The sequence below is a fragment of the Salmo trutta genome, chromosome 34 (genome assembly GCF_901001165.1).
Source record: "Salmo trutta chromosome 34, fSalTru1.1, whole genome shotgun sequence".
Taxonomy (NCBI): Eukaryota; Metazoa; Chordata; class Actinopteri; order Salmoniformes; family Salmonidae; genus Salmo; species Salmo trutta.
In genome coordinates, this window is record NC_042990.1 from 24,485,006 (window position 1) to 24,502,844 (window position 17,839).

Here is a 17,839-nt window from a genome sequence, read left to right on the forward strand (position 1 = left end):
CTTGTCTTTGTGGGACTGGGTCATGAGACTGGGCGTATAGCTAAGGTTCGCTTCGGTGCGACCGCAGCATGTGACATCCCGTGTGTTTACTATCTACAGAAAGTCACATGTATGGAAACTTGCAGAAAAGAGCACATTATAGTGTTTTGCTGTTGTGAATGCAGTTAGCCTGAGGGCTCAACCAGCTATCTTAAATCTAAACAGACAACTAATTGCCTTTTTACACACCATCTGCTGACTGCCACGTATACAAAAAGGATGTGCTTCTCTATAAAAGCTGAGAACACTGTTCGTTGAGCTTTTTTTTGCAAATCTTATAAGTGTTTGAAAGAATCTGCAGTCTCTCTTCCTATAGAATTGCTACCACACAAGTCATCAGCATCTGGCTATGACTAGCATTCCTCAGAGACGAGGTCTACCCCAAACTATTAAATAAAATGTCTTATTATATTCTGTCTTGGTTGTCATTCAGTTAAGCCTGTACTCGATTGAACTATCATTTATGTATATGACTACTATAGATGCCACATAGGCAGCTTTCAACTGGAAAATTTAGAGCAGTTCCTCTTCTCGCCCTGTGAGCTAGTCAGGTAGTGTGTACGGCACATTCGTCCAGAGCCACGTACCCTGAACCAGCTCACAGTAGATCTTGTGACATTGTACTCTGCAGGTAGTTAAAACCTAAAGCCTTATTTATGTTTCATAGTGCTTTTAGAGGCCACGTAAAGTGTTGAACATACATTGAGGCCAACGTCAGGGGGAGAGAGAAGTTATGGAATACCATTAACAGAGACTAGTTAGATAACACCTTCTGCAACCCAGCAAATTTAGCAGAACTTTGTTTACAAAGCACTCCAGTAACATCCTGAATATATCCTCCAAACATCCTGAATACACCCCAGGGTGAATAAACAGCTTCCATCCCCAGGCCATCAGACTGTTAAAACAGTCATCACTAGCCGGCCTTCGCACACTACCCTGCCCTGAACCTTAGACACTGCCACGACCCACCACCCGGTACCCTGCCCTGAACTTTAGACTGCTGCTCTATGTACATAAAGTCATTGAACACTGGTCACTTTAATAAAATGTTTACGAACCGTTTTAACATTTCAACAGTGCATTCGGAAATGTTTCAGACAATGACTTTTTCCACATTTTGTTACAAAAAAAGTTTCTCAATCTACACACAATACCCCATAAAGACAAAGCAAAAACAGGTTTAGAAATTTTTGCTAATGTATAAAAAAATAATAACATTTACATAAATATTCAGACCCTTTACTCAGTACTTTTAAGCACCTATTGGCAGCGATTACAGCCTTGAGTCTTCTTGGGTATGACGCTACAAGCTTGGCACACCTGTGTTTGGGGAGTTTCTCCCATTCTTCTCTGCAGATCCTCTCAAGCTCTGTCAGGTTGGATGGGGAGCGTCGCTGCACAGCTATTTTCGGGTCTCTCCAGATATGTTAGATCAGGTTCAAGTCCAGGCTCTGGCTGGGCCACTCAAGGACATTCAGAGACTTGTCCAGAAGCCACTCCTGTGTTGTCTTGTCTGTGTGCTTAGGGTTGTTGTCCTGTTGGAAGGTGAACCTTCACCCCAGTCTGAGGTCCTGAGCACAATGGAGCAGGTTTTCACCAAGGATCTCTATACTTTGAAAACCACCACTATGCTTAAAAACATGGAGATTGGTACTCGGTAATGTGTTGTATTTGCCCCAAACATAACACTTAGTAGTCAGGACAAAAAGTGAATTGCTTTGCCACATTTTTTGCAGTATTACTTTAGTGCCTTGTTGCAAACAGGATGCATGTTTCAGAATATGTTTTATTCTGTACAAGCTTCCTTCTTTTCACTCTGTCAGGTTAGTATTGTAGAGTACCTATAATGTTGTTGATCCTTCCTCAAGTCTCTCCTATCACAGCCATTAAACTCTAACTGTTTTAAAGTCACCACTGGCATCATGATAAAAATCCCTGAGCAGTTTCCTTCCTCTCTGTCAACGGAGTTAGGAAGGACGCCTGTATCTTTGTAGTGACAGTGTATCAATACACACCCAATCAAAAGTGTAATGAATAGCTTCACCAGGCTCAAAGGGATATTCAACGTCTGCTTTTTATTTTATTTTTCCCCATCTACCAATAGCTGCCCTTCTTTGCGAGGCATTGGAAAACCTCCCTGGTCTTTGTGGTTGAATATGTGTTTAAAATTCACTGCTCAACTGAGGGACCTTACAGATGTACATGTGGGGTACAGAGATGAGCTGGCCATTAAAAAAAAAATGTAAACCCTATTATTGCACAGAGTCCATGCAACTTATTATTTGACTTGTAAAGTTAAGTGGGGCAGCAGGTAGCCTAGTGGTTGGGCCAGTAACCGAAAGGTTGCTAGTTAAATAAAAGGTTCAATCTAAAAAAATTCAAGCACATTTTTACTCCTGAAATTATTTAGGCTTGCATAACAAAAGGGTTTGAATACTTATTGGCTCAAGACATTTCAGGTTCTCATTTAATTAAATTTGTAAAAGTAAAAAAACAACATAATTCCACTTCTACATTACGGGGTATTGCTACTCCTTTTACACATTACGGGGTATTGCTACTCCTTTTACATTACGGGGTATTGCTACTCCTTTTACATTACGGGGTATTGCTACTCCTTTTACATTACGGGGTATTGCTACTCCTTTTACATTACGGGGTATTGCTACTCCTTTTACATTACGGGGTATTGCTACTCCTTTTACATTACGGGGTATTGCTACTCCTTTTACATTACGGGGTATTGCTACTCCTTTTACATTACGGGGTATTGCTACTCCTTTTACATTACGGGGTATTGCTACTCCTTTTACATTACGGGGTATTGCTACTCCTTTTACATTACGGGGTATTGCTACTCCTTTTACATTATGGGGTATTGCTACTCCTTTTACATTATGGGGTATTGTGTGTAGGCCAGTGACAAATCTATTTAACCCATTTTAAAAATTCAGGCTGTACAAAAATTGGGAAAAAGTCAAGGGGGTTCTGACGATTCTGTGCTTCTACCTTTTGAAGAAGGCATAGCTACACCTTTTATATTCATATACTACATGGCCAAAAGTATATGTGGACAACCCTTCAAATTAGCAGATTAGGCTATAAAACCGAGCACACAGCCATGCAATCGCCATAGACAAACATTGGAAGTATAATGGCCCGTACTGATGAGCTCAGTGACTTTCAACGTGGCACAGTCATAGGATGCCACCTTTCCAACAAGTCAGGTCGTCAAATTTCTGCCCTGCTAGAGCTTCCCCAGTCAACTGTAAGTGTTGTTATTGTGAAGTGGAAACGTCTAGGAGCAACAACGGCTCAGCCACGAAGTGGTAGGCCACACAAGCTCACAGAACTGGACCGCCAAGTGCTGAACCGCGTAAAAATCGTATGTCCTCGGTTGCAACACTCACTATCGAGTTTCAAACTGCCTCTGGAAGCAACGTCAGCACAAGAACTGTTTGTAGGGAGCATCATGAAATGGGTTTCCATGGCCAAGCAGCCACAGATCACCATGCAAAATGCAAAGCGTCGGCTGGAGTGGTTTAAAGCTTGCCAGCATTGGACCCTGAAGCAGTGGAAACGCGTTCTCTGGAGATTATGAATCACGCTTCACCATCTGGTAGTCCGATGGATGAATCTGAGTTTGGTGGATGCCAGGAGAACGCAACTTGCCCCAATGCATTGGGCCAACTGTAATGTTTGGTGGGGAGGAATAATGGTCTGGGACTAATTTACATGGTTCGGGCTAGGCTCCCTAGTTCCAGTGAAGGGAAATCTTAACGCTAGAGCATACAAGCCTAAGGTCACCATGTGCAATGCCAAGCGTCGGCTGGAGTGGTGTAAAGCTCGCCGCCATTGGATTTTAGACAATTCTGTGCTTCCATTTTTTGCCAACAGTTTGGGGAAGGCCCTTCCTGTTTCAGCATGACAATACCCCAGGCACAAAGCAAGATGCATAAAGAAATAGTTTGTTGAGATCGGCGTAGAAGAACTTGGCCTGCACAGAGCCCTAACCTCAACCCCATCGAACACCTTTGGGATGAATTAGAACTGCGACTTTGAGCCAGGCATAATCGCCCAACATCAGTGCCCGACCTCACTAATGCTTGTGGATGAATGGATGGCCAAAAGTATGTGGTCATGTAGTGTATATATTTATATTCTGGACTCAGTGATTGCTCGTTCTGATAGGTCTTAAAATGTGTTCTTTTTGTTTTATTTTTAGATTGTGTGTACTGCATTGGACCTGCGATAACATCTGCAAAACTGTGTATGTGACCAATAAACTTTGATTTGAGGGTGACTGAGCAAGAGGCAGAAGTCATACAAATAGAGAGAGGAATAGAAATGGAACAGAGTTCGAGATGTGCTTTTCAACATGGCAGCATGCGAAACCATTCCTTCCCAGTACGTACCCAGTTTGTCTCCAGGTGTAATGCTGGTCTTAAGGCTGCCCTCCTTAAGATCTCTCCTAATGGTCTGCAACTTCCTCAGAGCTACACACAGCAAACACATGTCAGTGTGTGTGAGAGATAGAGACCCTGCAGTGTGTACACACATTTAAGAATCAAAATATGTATGTATGATTGACATTTTTTCAACAGGTGTGGGTTGCTGAAACAGTTGCTGAAAGAGCAGTTGGCTGGATTCCACCCCATGCTGCAGCAGTATACGTGTTCCGGAGACAGAGGCTTAGATCACATGGATTCATTATTTTAAAGAGTGCGTTTGTATGCGTGTCTACTCACCCTCTGTGTAGACAGAAAACTCAACTGAGGAGAACGCTGCTGGTTCCAACACAACTTGCTGTAACAGACGGACAAACCATTAGGCTATCAGTCAGATTGATTCAATTATTGGTTTGGGGGTGCAGTCAACAGATAGGGGTGTGGTATTGTTCACCTGTATCTCCTTATTGGCTGACTGACTGATGTCTTGCGCCTGATTGGCCAGGTCCAGGATCATGGAGATGAACCTGCAGCTGTACTCTTTATAACAGTCCTTCATCAGGAGGGTGGAGGGGTGACACACCTTCTACACATACAGAGATAGTCAAGAAATACCAGTAGAGGGTGTAACATACACGCCAGACTCACACTTGGAGCGGTAATGAGCGATGAAGTAGTTGATACACCATCTCACGGGTGTATCCTTCAAAAAGCACGCATGAAAATAAATTTGTGGTTAGCTAACGTCGAAGCTTGCTTGCAAGAGCTTGCCCTCTTCCGATTGGCTATCATGCGGTCGCTTCGCTGCAATTTGCATAATATTGGAAATGCAGAACATTGGTTGCTTGCTCTCTTGTGGTTGACCTTTAAGTCGATGTGCGTCTGTCCTCCTCTCCTTTCATTGAAAATGACTGGTTGCTGGTAGCAGATTCTTACCAAGTGTGAGTCCCCAGATACACACAAACACAGTTACTTACGAAGTACCAGTAGAGGTGGTCGAAGCTGATTGTGTGTTTGATGACCCTCCGTGAGGGGACGGGGAGGCGACAGAGCTGACAGAGGTAGGATCTCCTTTGGTCATGCCCTTCACAGCAGTACTCCACCAGGTGCTGTAGACCTACAGGTCACAGGTAACGGATCAGAAGTTAGGGGGAGTCACTGACACAGAGGTGCGTTCAACAAGGGAAATAGTTTGTGAACATTGGCTAACGTTAGCGAACATATTCCATTTGTTTTGTGTTGGTCGCAACCGTTCGCTAACAGTCGGAGAAGATACTGTACGGCGAACGTAAGTGTCTGTTTCGGATCTAAACTACCGCTAAAAATAATCAAGTGGCCATGTAGATTTTTAGCTAAGTAGTTTTCAGTTTGAATATTGTCGCTAAAAAGCAACAGTAATCCTTAGAAAATGTAGCTGTTTGATGTTTCTCCGTAACATTTCAGAATGTTCATTCAAAAATCGTTCGACTGAAATTGTTACTCTGGCTACATGTTCACTGCAAAAAAATGTTTTAAACTCGCCTCAGGTTTATGCTCTGACAAGTGAAGGGTTAAAGTTGATTTTGGGTGTCTTCTAAAGACCCCCACCATTGACTTTGTTGTTATTAATTTGCTTATGTGCCATTGTATTTATGCTCACTGTATAGCTGAATATTGAGGCCTGTGTGTCTAGCTCTCTGCTAAAACCTGCAGCCCCGCGTCTGTGAGAAAAGGGACTGTCTACACTAAATATTCATGAAAACAAAAATATGTTTAATTCAAGGTTAGGGTTAGCAGTGTGGTTAAGATTAGGTTTAAAATCTGATTTTATGACTCTGGCTGTACCAGCTAGTGACCACTGCAGAGCTGCCTCCAGAACAAGATTCATGATGAAAAACGCTAACCTGCGTCGGACACTCACTACTTTATTGATGTCGACCTAAGATGTTATCAATCATGTTTACATCAATAGTTACTGTATTTGATGTTATGAAAATGAAACAAAAGTATGACTTGTTTTGACTGGGTTCGAACATGTTCTAGCCATGCTGATATGTGCAGAGGCAGTGTTAGTGTGCTGTGAACAGAGACATCTGAACTAAACTAGGAAGTCGTCGACTGATCCTTCATCTCCATTTGGCAACCCAATAGCTGGGGGATGGCCATTTCCTACACTATGTAGCAGTGGTTATTAGTGTTGTCACTATACCAGACTTTTTACATGGATCCCAGGTTGATGGGAACTGACTAGGTTTCACTATATGCGTGTCTCTAACAAAAGAAAACACTTCTCCCTCTATCTATTTGGGCACGTCATATAGTATTATGTTCATTGTGTTGGTGTTAGGTAACTCTTCTCGGGAATTACAAGCCTCGTTGCACTGGTCATGGAAAACGAAGACAATAACATGCATGACCGTCATTATCTAGAAGCTATGCTGATAAAGAAGTGATCATATAACTGATGTTTCTGTGCTGACCAATGAGAATGTACATGTGTAAGTTGACAGTATATAAGGAGATGTAAAACTTAGGTTTGGTAAATAAACTAATTGGATTCAAGCATTTGTCATAAACTTGTTCAATATTTGAATTACCATCACACCCCTACAAAAGGTTTAGTATCATGATATCAAAACGATACCACAGATTTTTACCACTTGTTTTAGGTTTTCGCTCAATTATTTATTTTTTAGAGAAAAAAAAAAACAATAAATGTCCACAACAACACTTAAACCACATCAGGAGACTTCTGGGAAAAATCTAAATATTGATGTTTGAGTGTAGTTACCTTTTAATTTAAGAGGCATGAACCAAGCACTGTTTGGTTAGCAGTGCTTCTGTAGCGCACATGTGATGGAGTATGCAAAACAAATGCCCACTGGATTGATGCAAATTATTATTATTTTGCCAGGTAGGCATAGGCTAATTTGTACTTAAATTTTGTGGAAAACCTTTCCATCTACCTGAATAATTATTATTTAACTAGGCAAGTCAGTTAAAAAAAATATATATTATTTCCAATGACGGCCTACCCAGGCCAAACCCTCCCATAACCCGGATGACGCTGGGCCAATTGTGAGCCACCCTATTAGCATCACTAACGGCTACACAAAGTGTTATATAAACACGCACTGCACACACAGACAGGGGCATTCCTTCAGAAAGTTGCTGGGAATACAAACCTCTGATGCCTTCTGCTCATGTCTTACGATAAGCTTGGGCAAATGAATACATTTTCTAACAGGTTCAATACATTTAGTTTCTTTTCAAACGTGCGACACATTTGACAGAAAGTAACATTCTAATAGTGAACCGTTTTTCACGTTACAGTATCAAAAAAGTCTCGGTACACCGTGCAACGCTAGTGGTTATGGGTCTCTAGAACCAGAGCCTACTGCGATGTGCACATGCCATTTTGAGGTCACTGATATACTGTGTTGTGTCACAGCCTTCCTCTTCCCCCCTGCTACAGTGTTGATGATAATGGTTCCTACCCAGCAGAGGGTGTTTCCTGTTGGGGTCTCTGTGGTACTCTTGTATAGTCATCCTCTCTGGTCTGTCAGCTAGAGAGGAAGAGGGATGGAGTGAGAGGAAAAAAGGGATAGATTTAGTCAACACGTCCATGTTAAACTAGAGATAAAGAAGTGATTGAAGAGAAAAGGACATGCTCACTCACCTCTGATACACTCAGCCAGCCTGTCAGTCTGAGTCAGGGCCTGCATGACTGAGAGAGACAGAGACAAAGTTAGTTAATCGTGTGGAGTAACTTCTTACTGTACCAATGAATAGCAGTAATGTGACAGTTGTACCTTTAGAGTAGCCACTTCTCTTCAACTTCACAGACATACTCTTAGGCATGTCCAGCACCTACACACAAACACACACGTGAGTAGGCCCGACACAGCACACACACCCATCACAATGAGAAAACCAGTACAGTTACCCGTAGCACTCCAGGTCCATTCTCATCCATCTCTTTGACAGCTAGCGGCCGTATGAGGTTCAACATATCCATGTTCGGCATCCAGGAGAAACTCAACACATCAGGGTCTGTGTAGCTCTGACACACACACACACACACTTCAATTAAACTGCAGCCAGAGGAGTCGGTAATTTGTTTTTTTCATTTGTGTGTGTGTATTTACATAGTAGTTGGAGAGGTGGTCAGCGGAGAGGAGGTGGTCTATGATCTGTCCTGAGCCACACTTCTCCTCACAACTGTGACAAAGGTAGAAAGTATCCCTCCACTCTGGACTCACACACAATGTCACCAGGTACAGACCTGGGACATACACAAATGAAGAAGTCAGAAAAACACACACACACACACACACACACACACACACACGCACACACACACGCACACACACTTACCGACGATGGGATGTGGGGTGTTTGTGGGTTTCCTGGCCAGATACTCCAGAACCAAGATGGAGGCAAAGTAGACTACACAAAAAAAAAAAATGTAAAAAAAAGAGCGGAGAGCGAGAGAGATCAACCTAGTCCATTCACATTGTGAACATTGAAGAGGTAGGGGCTAGGAGAGCGGCTAGGGATCGAAATGGAATAGGGTCATAACAGAACACATTCAGACTCGTCTACCAGTGTTTACACTTAAAGTCCACTGAAGACAGCAGAATTGGCTTACCTTGACCTTGGTACTCGTCTGAGAGAGAGAGAGGGGAAGAGAAAGTGGGAGGGTGAGAGATGTCGTGGAAATATTGGTTAAATAATATCTCTACTTTGTAATAAAGTCTTTGAATTCACAGTAACAAGCAGAGTTGGTCCATGGAGCAACTGCCGGACTCAGTCCACTCCTTTTATACAAGTTTCATAGTCCCTCCACGTTATGCGAATAACCATATCCCCTCAGGTTTGCTCCACCATTGTTTCCAAATCTAAGTGGTTTCCTCTACGTGGGGTTTCTGTCACAGATCCCCCCAGTACTGCTGCTCATTCTGTCCACCAGTTCCGGAGGTCTACGTCACCGGCTTTCTAGGCTTCACTGAACAGGACTCATTATCCTCAACCCCGGACTGTCTTGTCTGATTACACACACACACACACACACACACACACACACACACACACACACCTGGTTCCCATTTCCCGTGATTAGTATGTTATACATGTGCCCTCTGATCTCTCGGTCTGTCAGTTATTGTTCACGTCTGTATCGTCCCGTGTCGGTCAACAAGGTTTACCCTCACTCTTTTGTTTGGGTACAGCCCAGTGTTTTTGTATATGTGTTTGTTTTGGGTGTATTAAACCCCTATTATGTATTCCTCTGCCTGTCTCCAAATCCTTTATACCAACGTGACAGTTTTCCCTCCCTCCATTTCCTTGGATCAATTATATTGGTGGCGCACCTATACATCATTTCCAAAATTACCAAAGTACAGATTACTATAGGCAATTATAAGATTGCTACATGCCATTATCGGACCATAATATTACTACGGGCCATTATAGGATTAAGTACAGATAACTATAGGCCATTATAGAATTGTACCAATAAATCCACTTAATCCCAGGATTACACATAGTGCCTTTGCTTACTCCCTTTAGTGCTATTCAGCCTTTTAACAAGAAACACATTCTCTTAACAGAAAACTCCCATAGAGACAAAAGGGAAAACAGATAGCCCTTCTCCCAAACTGTTACTTTTTAAATGAAGATTTAAGAGTTATATTGTCTCAGAGACACAGAATACTGACTGGGTTGACAGAAAGCAACCCTATGCTGGTAATCTGGCACAGTGCACAGACCATACCCCAGGTACTCTAGCGATGAGCGTTGGGCTGGTAACCAATAGGTCGGTAGTTCGAATCACCTAGCCAACAAGGTGAAAAATCTGCCGATGTGTCCTTCAGTAAGACACTTAAAGTAACTACCCAGTGTTTCCAGATTTATATGAAATATGATCTATAATTACTTACAATATCAGTGAAATAGTTATCCTTCCAAGAAATTGTAATCATATATGCTAAAAGGCAGCTTTTCTGTGCTGGAATGGTGTGGGCGTACCCCAACAAAAGTGTGGGCGTATACCAGTAATTTAAAAAAATTCACACAAGTAGACCGTTGATTGGCCAGCTCATCCTCAAGGAGATAACATGTTCGATGAGGAAATAGCAAGCATTTTTTAAACGGTCCGCATGAGATACAAGTTTGAGGTTTTGAAGTGTTTTTCTCCGATTTATGCTTTGGCCACAAATACAAGTATAGGGCGAGTCAACATCTTCAGTATCTGTAAAAATATGAACTTTTTAAAAGTGAGATTGTCCAGTGACAGTTACTTTGTGTTATACTGCAACCTTTCTATATCTGTTTTTCACATTTTGGATAAAAATCTATCACCCCAAAAAGTACCGTAATTTCCGGACTATTAAGCGCACCTGAATATAAGACGCACCCACTGAATTTTTTTTAAAGTATTATTTTGAACATAAATAAGCCGCACATGTCTATAAGCCGCAGGTGCCTACCGGTACATTGAAACAAATGAACTTTACACAGGCTTTAACGAAACATGGCTTGTAACAAAAAATTAAAAATTAGCAGTAAGCTTTAGTTGTCTTTTTGCACTGAGTCAATTCCTCACGCTGCTGTTTCCAACGTCTTATCATCAACTCATTAAGACCAAGCTCCCGTGCAGCAGCTCTATTTCCTTTTCCAACAGCCAGATCAATCGCCTTCAACTTGAAAGCTGCATCATATGCATTTCTCCGTGTCTTTGCCATGAGGGTGACAAAATGACTACCGTAATCAGAATGATGGGAAGTTTGAGAGCGCTCGATTTAATCTAAACAGTAAACAAAAAAGTTGTTTGACCTTAACCCGTTCAGCAATTTCATTGGTCTAATGAAAGCTTCATGCCGCCAAAAAACTGCGCACGTCACAGAATGTGTTATTTTGGAGAAAAAAAAATTGAAAGCGGGAAAAATCCATATATTAGCCGCGTCATTGTTTAAGCCGCGAGGTTCAAAGCGTGGGAAAAAAGTTGCGGCTTATAGTCCGGAAATTACGGTATTCCAAGCATTCTGCAACAAGAGACCAATAGACACGCCCTACCTGTCTGGAAGAGCTCTGCCACTTGCTGTAGTTGATGGGACAGACACAGACAGATAAAACATGTAGTGTTTTTAATGCCAATTTAAAAATACAGCAATATGAAAATACTAATGTCTCACTGTTCAGCACATCCTTGAACAAAATATGCAATGAGTTTCAGTTCTCTTATCACAAGACCTTGATTTCCTGCTGTGCTTTGTACAGGCAGTGTTCCTATGGCAGGGGCGGCGAACAGTCTTCCTGCAGAACTACTTGCTATTGTTCCAGCCCTGCACTAATACACAAGATAAATAACCTGCTCCTTGGGGCCGTGATGAACTGAAACAGGTGTATTAAAGCAGGGCTGGAGCAAAAGCCTGCACCCCCAGTAGCTCTCAAGGAGAGTTGCCCTGCCATGGCTTAGAAATGCAGTTTGTACAAAACACATCTTGAACAATTGTGAGCTGCATGACATCCTACCTGTTGATGTTGCTTCCTGCGGACATGCTGCTTGAAGCTGCCGATGGTGACAAACTTCACACCACAGTCCTACAGCCGAAAACCATAATTTATCATAGCCATGACTTTCAAGAACGGTATACAAGTCATATATGGATAGAATAATCACCTAACCGCCATGACAAAAATGTGTCAAAACACATTCCAGACACTAGTCACCCATATGGAGCGTGATCAGGGCCAGTTTGAAAATGCAATACTAAATAGGAATGTGAAAATTATAAATGCATTTTTCTATCAGTGTGCATGATTCATTCCACAATTAAATTGCAAAGTTGAAATAAAACTAGAAAATGGTTATCAGAAATTCTAAATGGTCATTGGAAGAAGCCAAATGGAAAACAGAAAATCCTAAATGCACTGTGCAAAGTGAACTCGAAAGTGGATGTTTTCATTTTTCAAATAACCAATTAATTATCACGTAACAACTAACATTCAATTTCAGTGTATGGAAATTGACTCGGAACGAATGCAACTATTCAGGTTTCAGGCCCAATTTGTAAGTCGCTCTGGATAAGAGCGTCTGCTAAATGACGTAAATGTAATGTAAATGCAAGGATAGGCTTACTCATCATTACAGGATGTGCCAAATGGACAATTTCTTTGTTTTAAAACGAATAAAATAAATGACATATACACACACACACATATATACATACATACATACACACACACACACCTATCTAAAAAAAAAAATTAAAAATCAACAACAAAAAAATTTAAACTGCAAAAAAAAGAAACATCCTCACTGTCAACTGCGTTTATTTTCAGCAAATTTAACGTGTAAATATTTGTATGAACATAAGATTCAACAACTGAGACAAACTGAACAAGTTCCACAGACACGTGACTAACAGAAATGGAATTATTTGTCCCAGAACAAAAGTGGGGGGTAAAATTCAAAAGTAAGTCAGTATCTGGTGTGGCCACCAGCTGCATTAAGTACTGCAGTGCATCTCCTCATGGACTGCACCAGATTTGCCAGTTCTTGCTGTGATATGTTACCCCACCAAGGCACCTGCAAGTTGCCGGACATTTCTGGGGGGAATGGCCCTAGCCCTCACCCTCCGATCCAACAGGTCCCAGACATGCTCAATGGGATTGAGATCCGGGCTCGTCGCTGGCCATGGCAGAACACTGATATTCCTGTCTTGCAGAAAATCACGCACAGAACGAGCAGTATGGCTGGTGGCATTGATGCTGTTACACACCGCCCCAGACCATGACAGACCCTCCACCTCCAAATCGATCCCGCTCCAGAGTACAGGCCTCAGTGTAACGCTCATTCCTTCGACGATAAACGCAAATCCGACCATCACCCCTGGTGAGACCAAACCACGACTCGTCAGTGAAGAGCACTTTTTGCCAGTCCTGTCTGGTCCAGCGACGGTGGGTTTGTGCCCATAGGCAACATTGTTGCCGGTGATGTCTGGTGAGGACCTGCCTTACAACAGGCCCTCAGTCAAACCCTCAGTCTAGCTTCTCTCAGCCTATTGCAGACAGTCTGAGCACTGATGGAGGGATTGTGCATTCCTGGTGTAATTCGGGCAGTTGAGTTACCATCCTGTACCTGTCCCGCAGGTGTGATGTTCGGATGTACCGATCCTGTGCAGGTGTTACACGTGGCCTGCCACTGCGAGGACGATCAGCTGTTCGTCCTGTCTCCCTGTAGAGCTGTCTTCAGCGTCTCACAGTACGGACATTGCAATTTATTGCCCTGGCCCCATCTGCAGTCCTCATGCCTCCTTGCAGCATGCCTAAGGCACGTTCATGCAGATGAGCAGGGACCCTGGGCATCTTTCTTTTGGTGCTTTTCAGTCAGTAGAGGCGTCTCTAGTGTCCTAAGTTTTCATAACTGTGACCTTAATTAAGGTCTGTAAGCTGTTAGTGTTTTAACGACCGTTCCACAGGTGCATGTTCATTAATTGTTTATGGTTCATTGAACAAGCATGGGAAACAGTGTTTAAACCCTTTACAATGAAGATATTTGGATTTTTACAAATTATCTTTGAAAGACAGGGTCCTGAAAAAGGGACGTTTCTTTTTTTGCATAGAGAGATCTAATTCCACGTGAATTCACAATGCAGCGGTGCTGCTGCCAGCAACAGTTTGGGTCTCACTGAGCATCCCTTTCAGATGGTTAAGGACAGCACCTCTACCACAAATATTGTATCTCAATTCCAAATCGCAAAGTATGCATTTCGTTCTCAAAGTACTGCCATTCAGGACTTTGCTGCTGTCGCTTGCCTTTCTCTGCTATTTTACCAACTGTTAACGACAATGATGTAGTGGTGGCGAGTCGACTCCAAAAAAAAATGATAAACCATGCGCATGTACAAAATATACCACAAAATGTGAGTGTGCCAGTTCACGCAAAGTTGGCTTTTAAAAACATGTATTGAATATTTTTAAATATGTGAGACTGTGCTCACCTCCCTGCAAACTTTAGACCCTGTGTTAGTGAGAAGAGCGAAAATCAGAAGACCGGGTTCATATTCCTGAAGGAGCCATACAACAATTGATAATGCGCATCTCTCATTTAAATTGGACCTAGTAAATAGATAGGCTATATGTATTTCAAGTTTTGCAATATCAGAGGCAGCATGAGTTATTATATCGGTATACAGTCGAGTTTAACAGGCAAACAGTTTATATTTTACATAAACTGAAGTAGGGCCTACTGTAAGTACAATAATTGCATTTTTTTGTAGCCTGCCTTAGACAGTTTCAAAATTCGCTGGTAACCAATCATAGTTGATGCAAAACATTGTTGAATTAAAATGTTCTGCTGACACGTTCACAATCATTTGCCATCGTTCTCTCTTTCAGAAACTGACAGTCCTTTTCCAGATACAGCATAAATTACTGCTAAAGATTAAAACATCCTGCCAACACAGTAAATAGAATGGTAGCTTATGTCAAATATTTGACAGTATGTTTAGGCTTAGGCTACAGTATTGCTGTGCAATAGCAGTGCGACATCATTGCCTATTTAATCTCTGAGCCTATACAAAGGCAGGACATTGAATCCCAATAATCTATTGATAAACTAAAATATTGATATCTTTGGCATGCCATGGCCTAATGTCAATAGTTCCAAATTATACAACAAATAAAGGGTGTTATTGTTGCCATAAAAAGCGTTTAGGCTGTTATTCACAAACAGTTTTATGACTGGTCTGATTTATAAAATGAGAAATATGCATATGTATGCCAAGCTTATAAATCTTAATATTTGTGTGTGCACAGTCGTTTAAGAAATGGCAAATGCATATATTCAGTGTAAAATTTACACAAGTTTTAAATTAGGCCAAAGGGCACCAAAACAGCAGAGAAGTTGACCCCTGTGCTTCAACGCTCTTAGTGTGTCGGTTTCCGCAACAACTATGTAGTTTACTTGGATCTACATTAAAATATATGTTTTTCTGTTAGGGATTTGCCTTAAAGTTAAGGATCCCAATTTCATTTAAACCCCTACGCATCATGAATGTGGTAACTGAACCACCGCATTTACAATTAAACATCCTTTGACCTCCACCATTTATTGCATCTCGCCTAAGCCGCTCTGCCATTGTTCATCCATAGATTCTTATTTCATTCCTTACTTAGATTTGTGTGTATTAGGTAGTTGTTGCAGAATTGTTAGATTACATGTTGGATATTGCTGCACTGTCAGAACTAGAAGCACAAGCATTTTGCTACACTCGCAAAAACATCTGCTAACCACGTGAATGTGACCAATAAAATTTGATACCAATCTGAGCCACGGCACAAATGACTGACAGGGTTCAAACAACTTCTGCACATCAGCCCGCTAAACCAAAGCTATATAGCCAATGCAACTCTTCAGGTGCCAAGAGTGGTTACTTATCATGCAAACAACTAAACACGCATAGGAGATGAGTAAGTTTGTCTAGTGTTGTGTAACTATGCCTGAGACCAGAAAAATTGCACTGGCTCCCTAAGCTAAATTGCCTAGGTTTAGCAGGTTAAGATGCTATTCTTGTGTACAGGAGAGCAGTTTGAACCCTGTCAGTTACAGTAGTCTAAAAATCAATGCACAGAGAGCGTGACACGGCTATGTTTCCAGAAAGCGATTTGCATACACTTTGAAAATGAAGAGAAAATGCTAAATTGGGAAGTTTTATAAATGGTAAGTGGCTTTTTTATTTTACGTCTGTTAACCATTTTCATTTAGAATTTCTATTTACCTTTTTCAATCAACTATTTTCATTTTAACGTTGCAATTTCATTGTGGCATGACTCATGCACACTGATATGAAAATATACATGCATTTTAATTGAGCATTTAAGTGTTGCAATTTTAAAACGGGCACTGATCATCCTCCATACACCCCGACCATTCCAACAGTTGTGGCATGACAAGCCCAGCAAGACAAACCCACCTGACAAGCAAGCCGATAAGGCAACATTTATCTTGCTGTTTGCGTTTCGTTTCCTCAACCCAGTCCGTCAAAATTGCTGTGTTCTCTATCGTGTGAATCTGTAACACAACACAATGGAAGCTGTAAATGACCAGCTAGGAGAAAATGTTTGATAAAGAAGTTGCCTCTGCAGCGTGGTAGACGAAAACCTGAGATAAGTTGAAGCATCATACTAGACCCCACAACCAAACAGTCATTGCCCCCAACAAAAAGTAGCACTTTCTGTTATTAAGAATATACGGTTAGCTAGAAGGACGGTCGCATGGAGGTTAACTCTGCAATACCTACAAACTTCAAAGCCAACTAATGACGGTCAAACCAAGCTATAAAATGAGACACGTGATTTGCTAAGCAGCGAAATTCGTGGAATGTGATGCCTTCTACACAATGCACAATCGATAAAAAATGTTTTTTTAAAGACTAACCATCGTCCACAAAATAGCCTAATTTTACCTAGAATACTTCTGCTAAAACATCCCGTCTTCGACCGTGAAGAGCTGAAAACTTTCCGTTCTTTTGTTTAGAGGTGTGTCTCAACAGTTTATGCGAAATTGCGGGAACGGCGCACGAAGTCTTCTCTGCAGTTGCGCAAATGACATCTCCAGTTTAAACAGCGACTGCCTTTAACCAATCCCTTTGAAAACGGCCTGAGTCAGCGACATGAGTCAGAAACAGTTATGGTGCGTTCAAGATAACTGGGAACTCGGAAAATACGAGGTCAAATCATGACTCCAGTGATCTTTGTCGTGGAAATACTCCTTAAAAATATATCTTAGACACCGGAGCTTGTGAATTCAAAATATACTTTATTACAAAGTAACAAGCCGAGCTGGTCCATGGAGCAACTGCTGAACTCAGCCTCGGCATCATCATATATAGTGTTTCGTTCTTACACCGTTTCACAGTCACTCCTCTTTTACGCTAATAGCCAACTCCTTTTGGCTTTATGCCACTACTATTCCCAAATCTAAACTCTTTGCTCTAGGCAAGGTTTCCCCTCCCCTCTAATTCCTTGGACCAATTATATTGGTGGCGTGACAATGACTGTTTCTTTAAAAAATTATATTAACACATACTTAGTTACAACCATGAGTATATTCACTACAGTGATTATGATACACCTATCAAATCAAATTTTATTAGGCATCCTGGCATGCATCTGGATTACAAGGTGTGCATTTTCTTTGTATGCCTGTTTTTCTCCTACTACAGTATATAAGCGTGTTAACAGATGTGCTTCAAGCCCTTAATGATTCTGTTTTGCCATCTTAATATTTCATAACATGTTACTGGAAAATTAGCCATATCTTCAGGTCGTTATGTCGGTGTTCTTGAAAGATGCCCGAGTTC

At 41.6% G+C, this 17,839-nt stretch overlaps 1 protein-coding gene across 1 annotated transcript in view; it reads right to left on the reverse strand.

Moving 5' to 3' along the window:
- Nucleotides 1-17,331, reverse strand: part of LOC115173231 (uncharacterized) — an 88,829-nt gene extending 71,498 nt beyond the window's left edge. The window contains exons 1-15 of the mRNA XM_029731148.1: nt 16,943-17,331; nt 16,451-16,548; nt 12,006-12,074; nt 11,547-11,571; nt 9,121-9,138; nt 8,847-8,918; nt 8,618-8,754; nt 8,416-8,532; nt 8,282-8,339; nt 8,149-8,196; nt 7,967-8,035; nt 5,468-5,607; nt 4,945-5,076; nt 4,791-4,848; nt 4,458-4,538 (exon numbers count right to left, since the gene is read on the reverse strand). Coding sequence (XP_029587008.1) covers nt 4,458-4,538; nt 4,791-4,848; nt 4,945-5,076; nt 5,468-5,607; nt 7,967-8,035; nt 8,149-8,196; nt 8,282-8,339; nt 8,416-8,532; nt 8,618-8,754; nt 8,847-8,918; nt 9,121-9,138; nt 11,547-11,571; nt 12,006-12,074; nt 16,451-16,477 — 1,051 coding nt within the window. The 5' untranslated portion in view covers nt 16,478-16,548; nt 16,943-17,331. The remainder of the gene's footprint in view (nt 1-4,457; nt 4,539-4,790; nt 4,849-4,944; nt 5,077-5,467; nt 5,608-7,966; nt 8,036-8,148; nt 8,197-8,281; nt 8,340-8,415; nt 8,533-8,617; nt 8,755-8,846; nt 8,919-9,120; nt 9,139-11,546; nt 11,572-12,005; nt 12,075-16,450; nt 16,549-16,942) is intronic.
- Nucleotides 17,332-17,839: the final 508 nt, after the last annotated feature.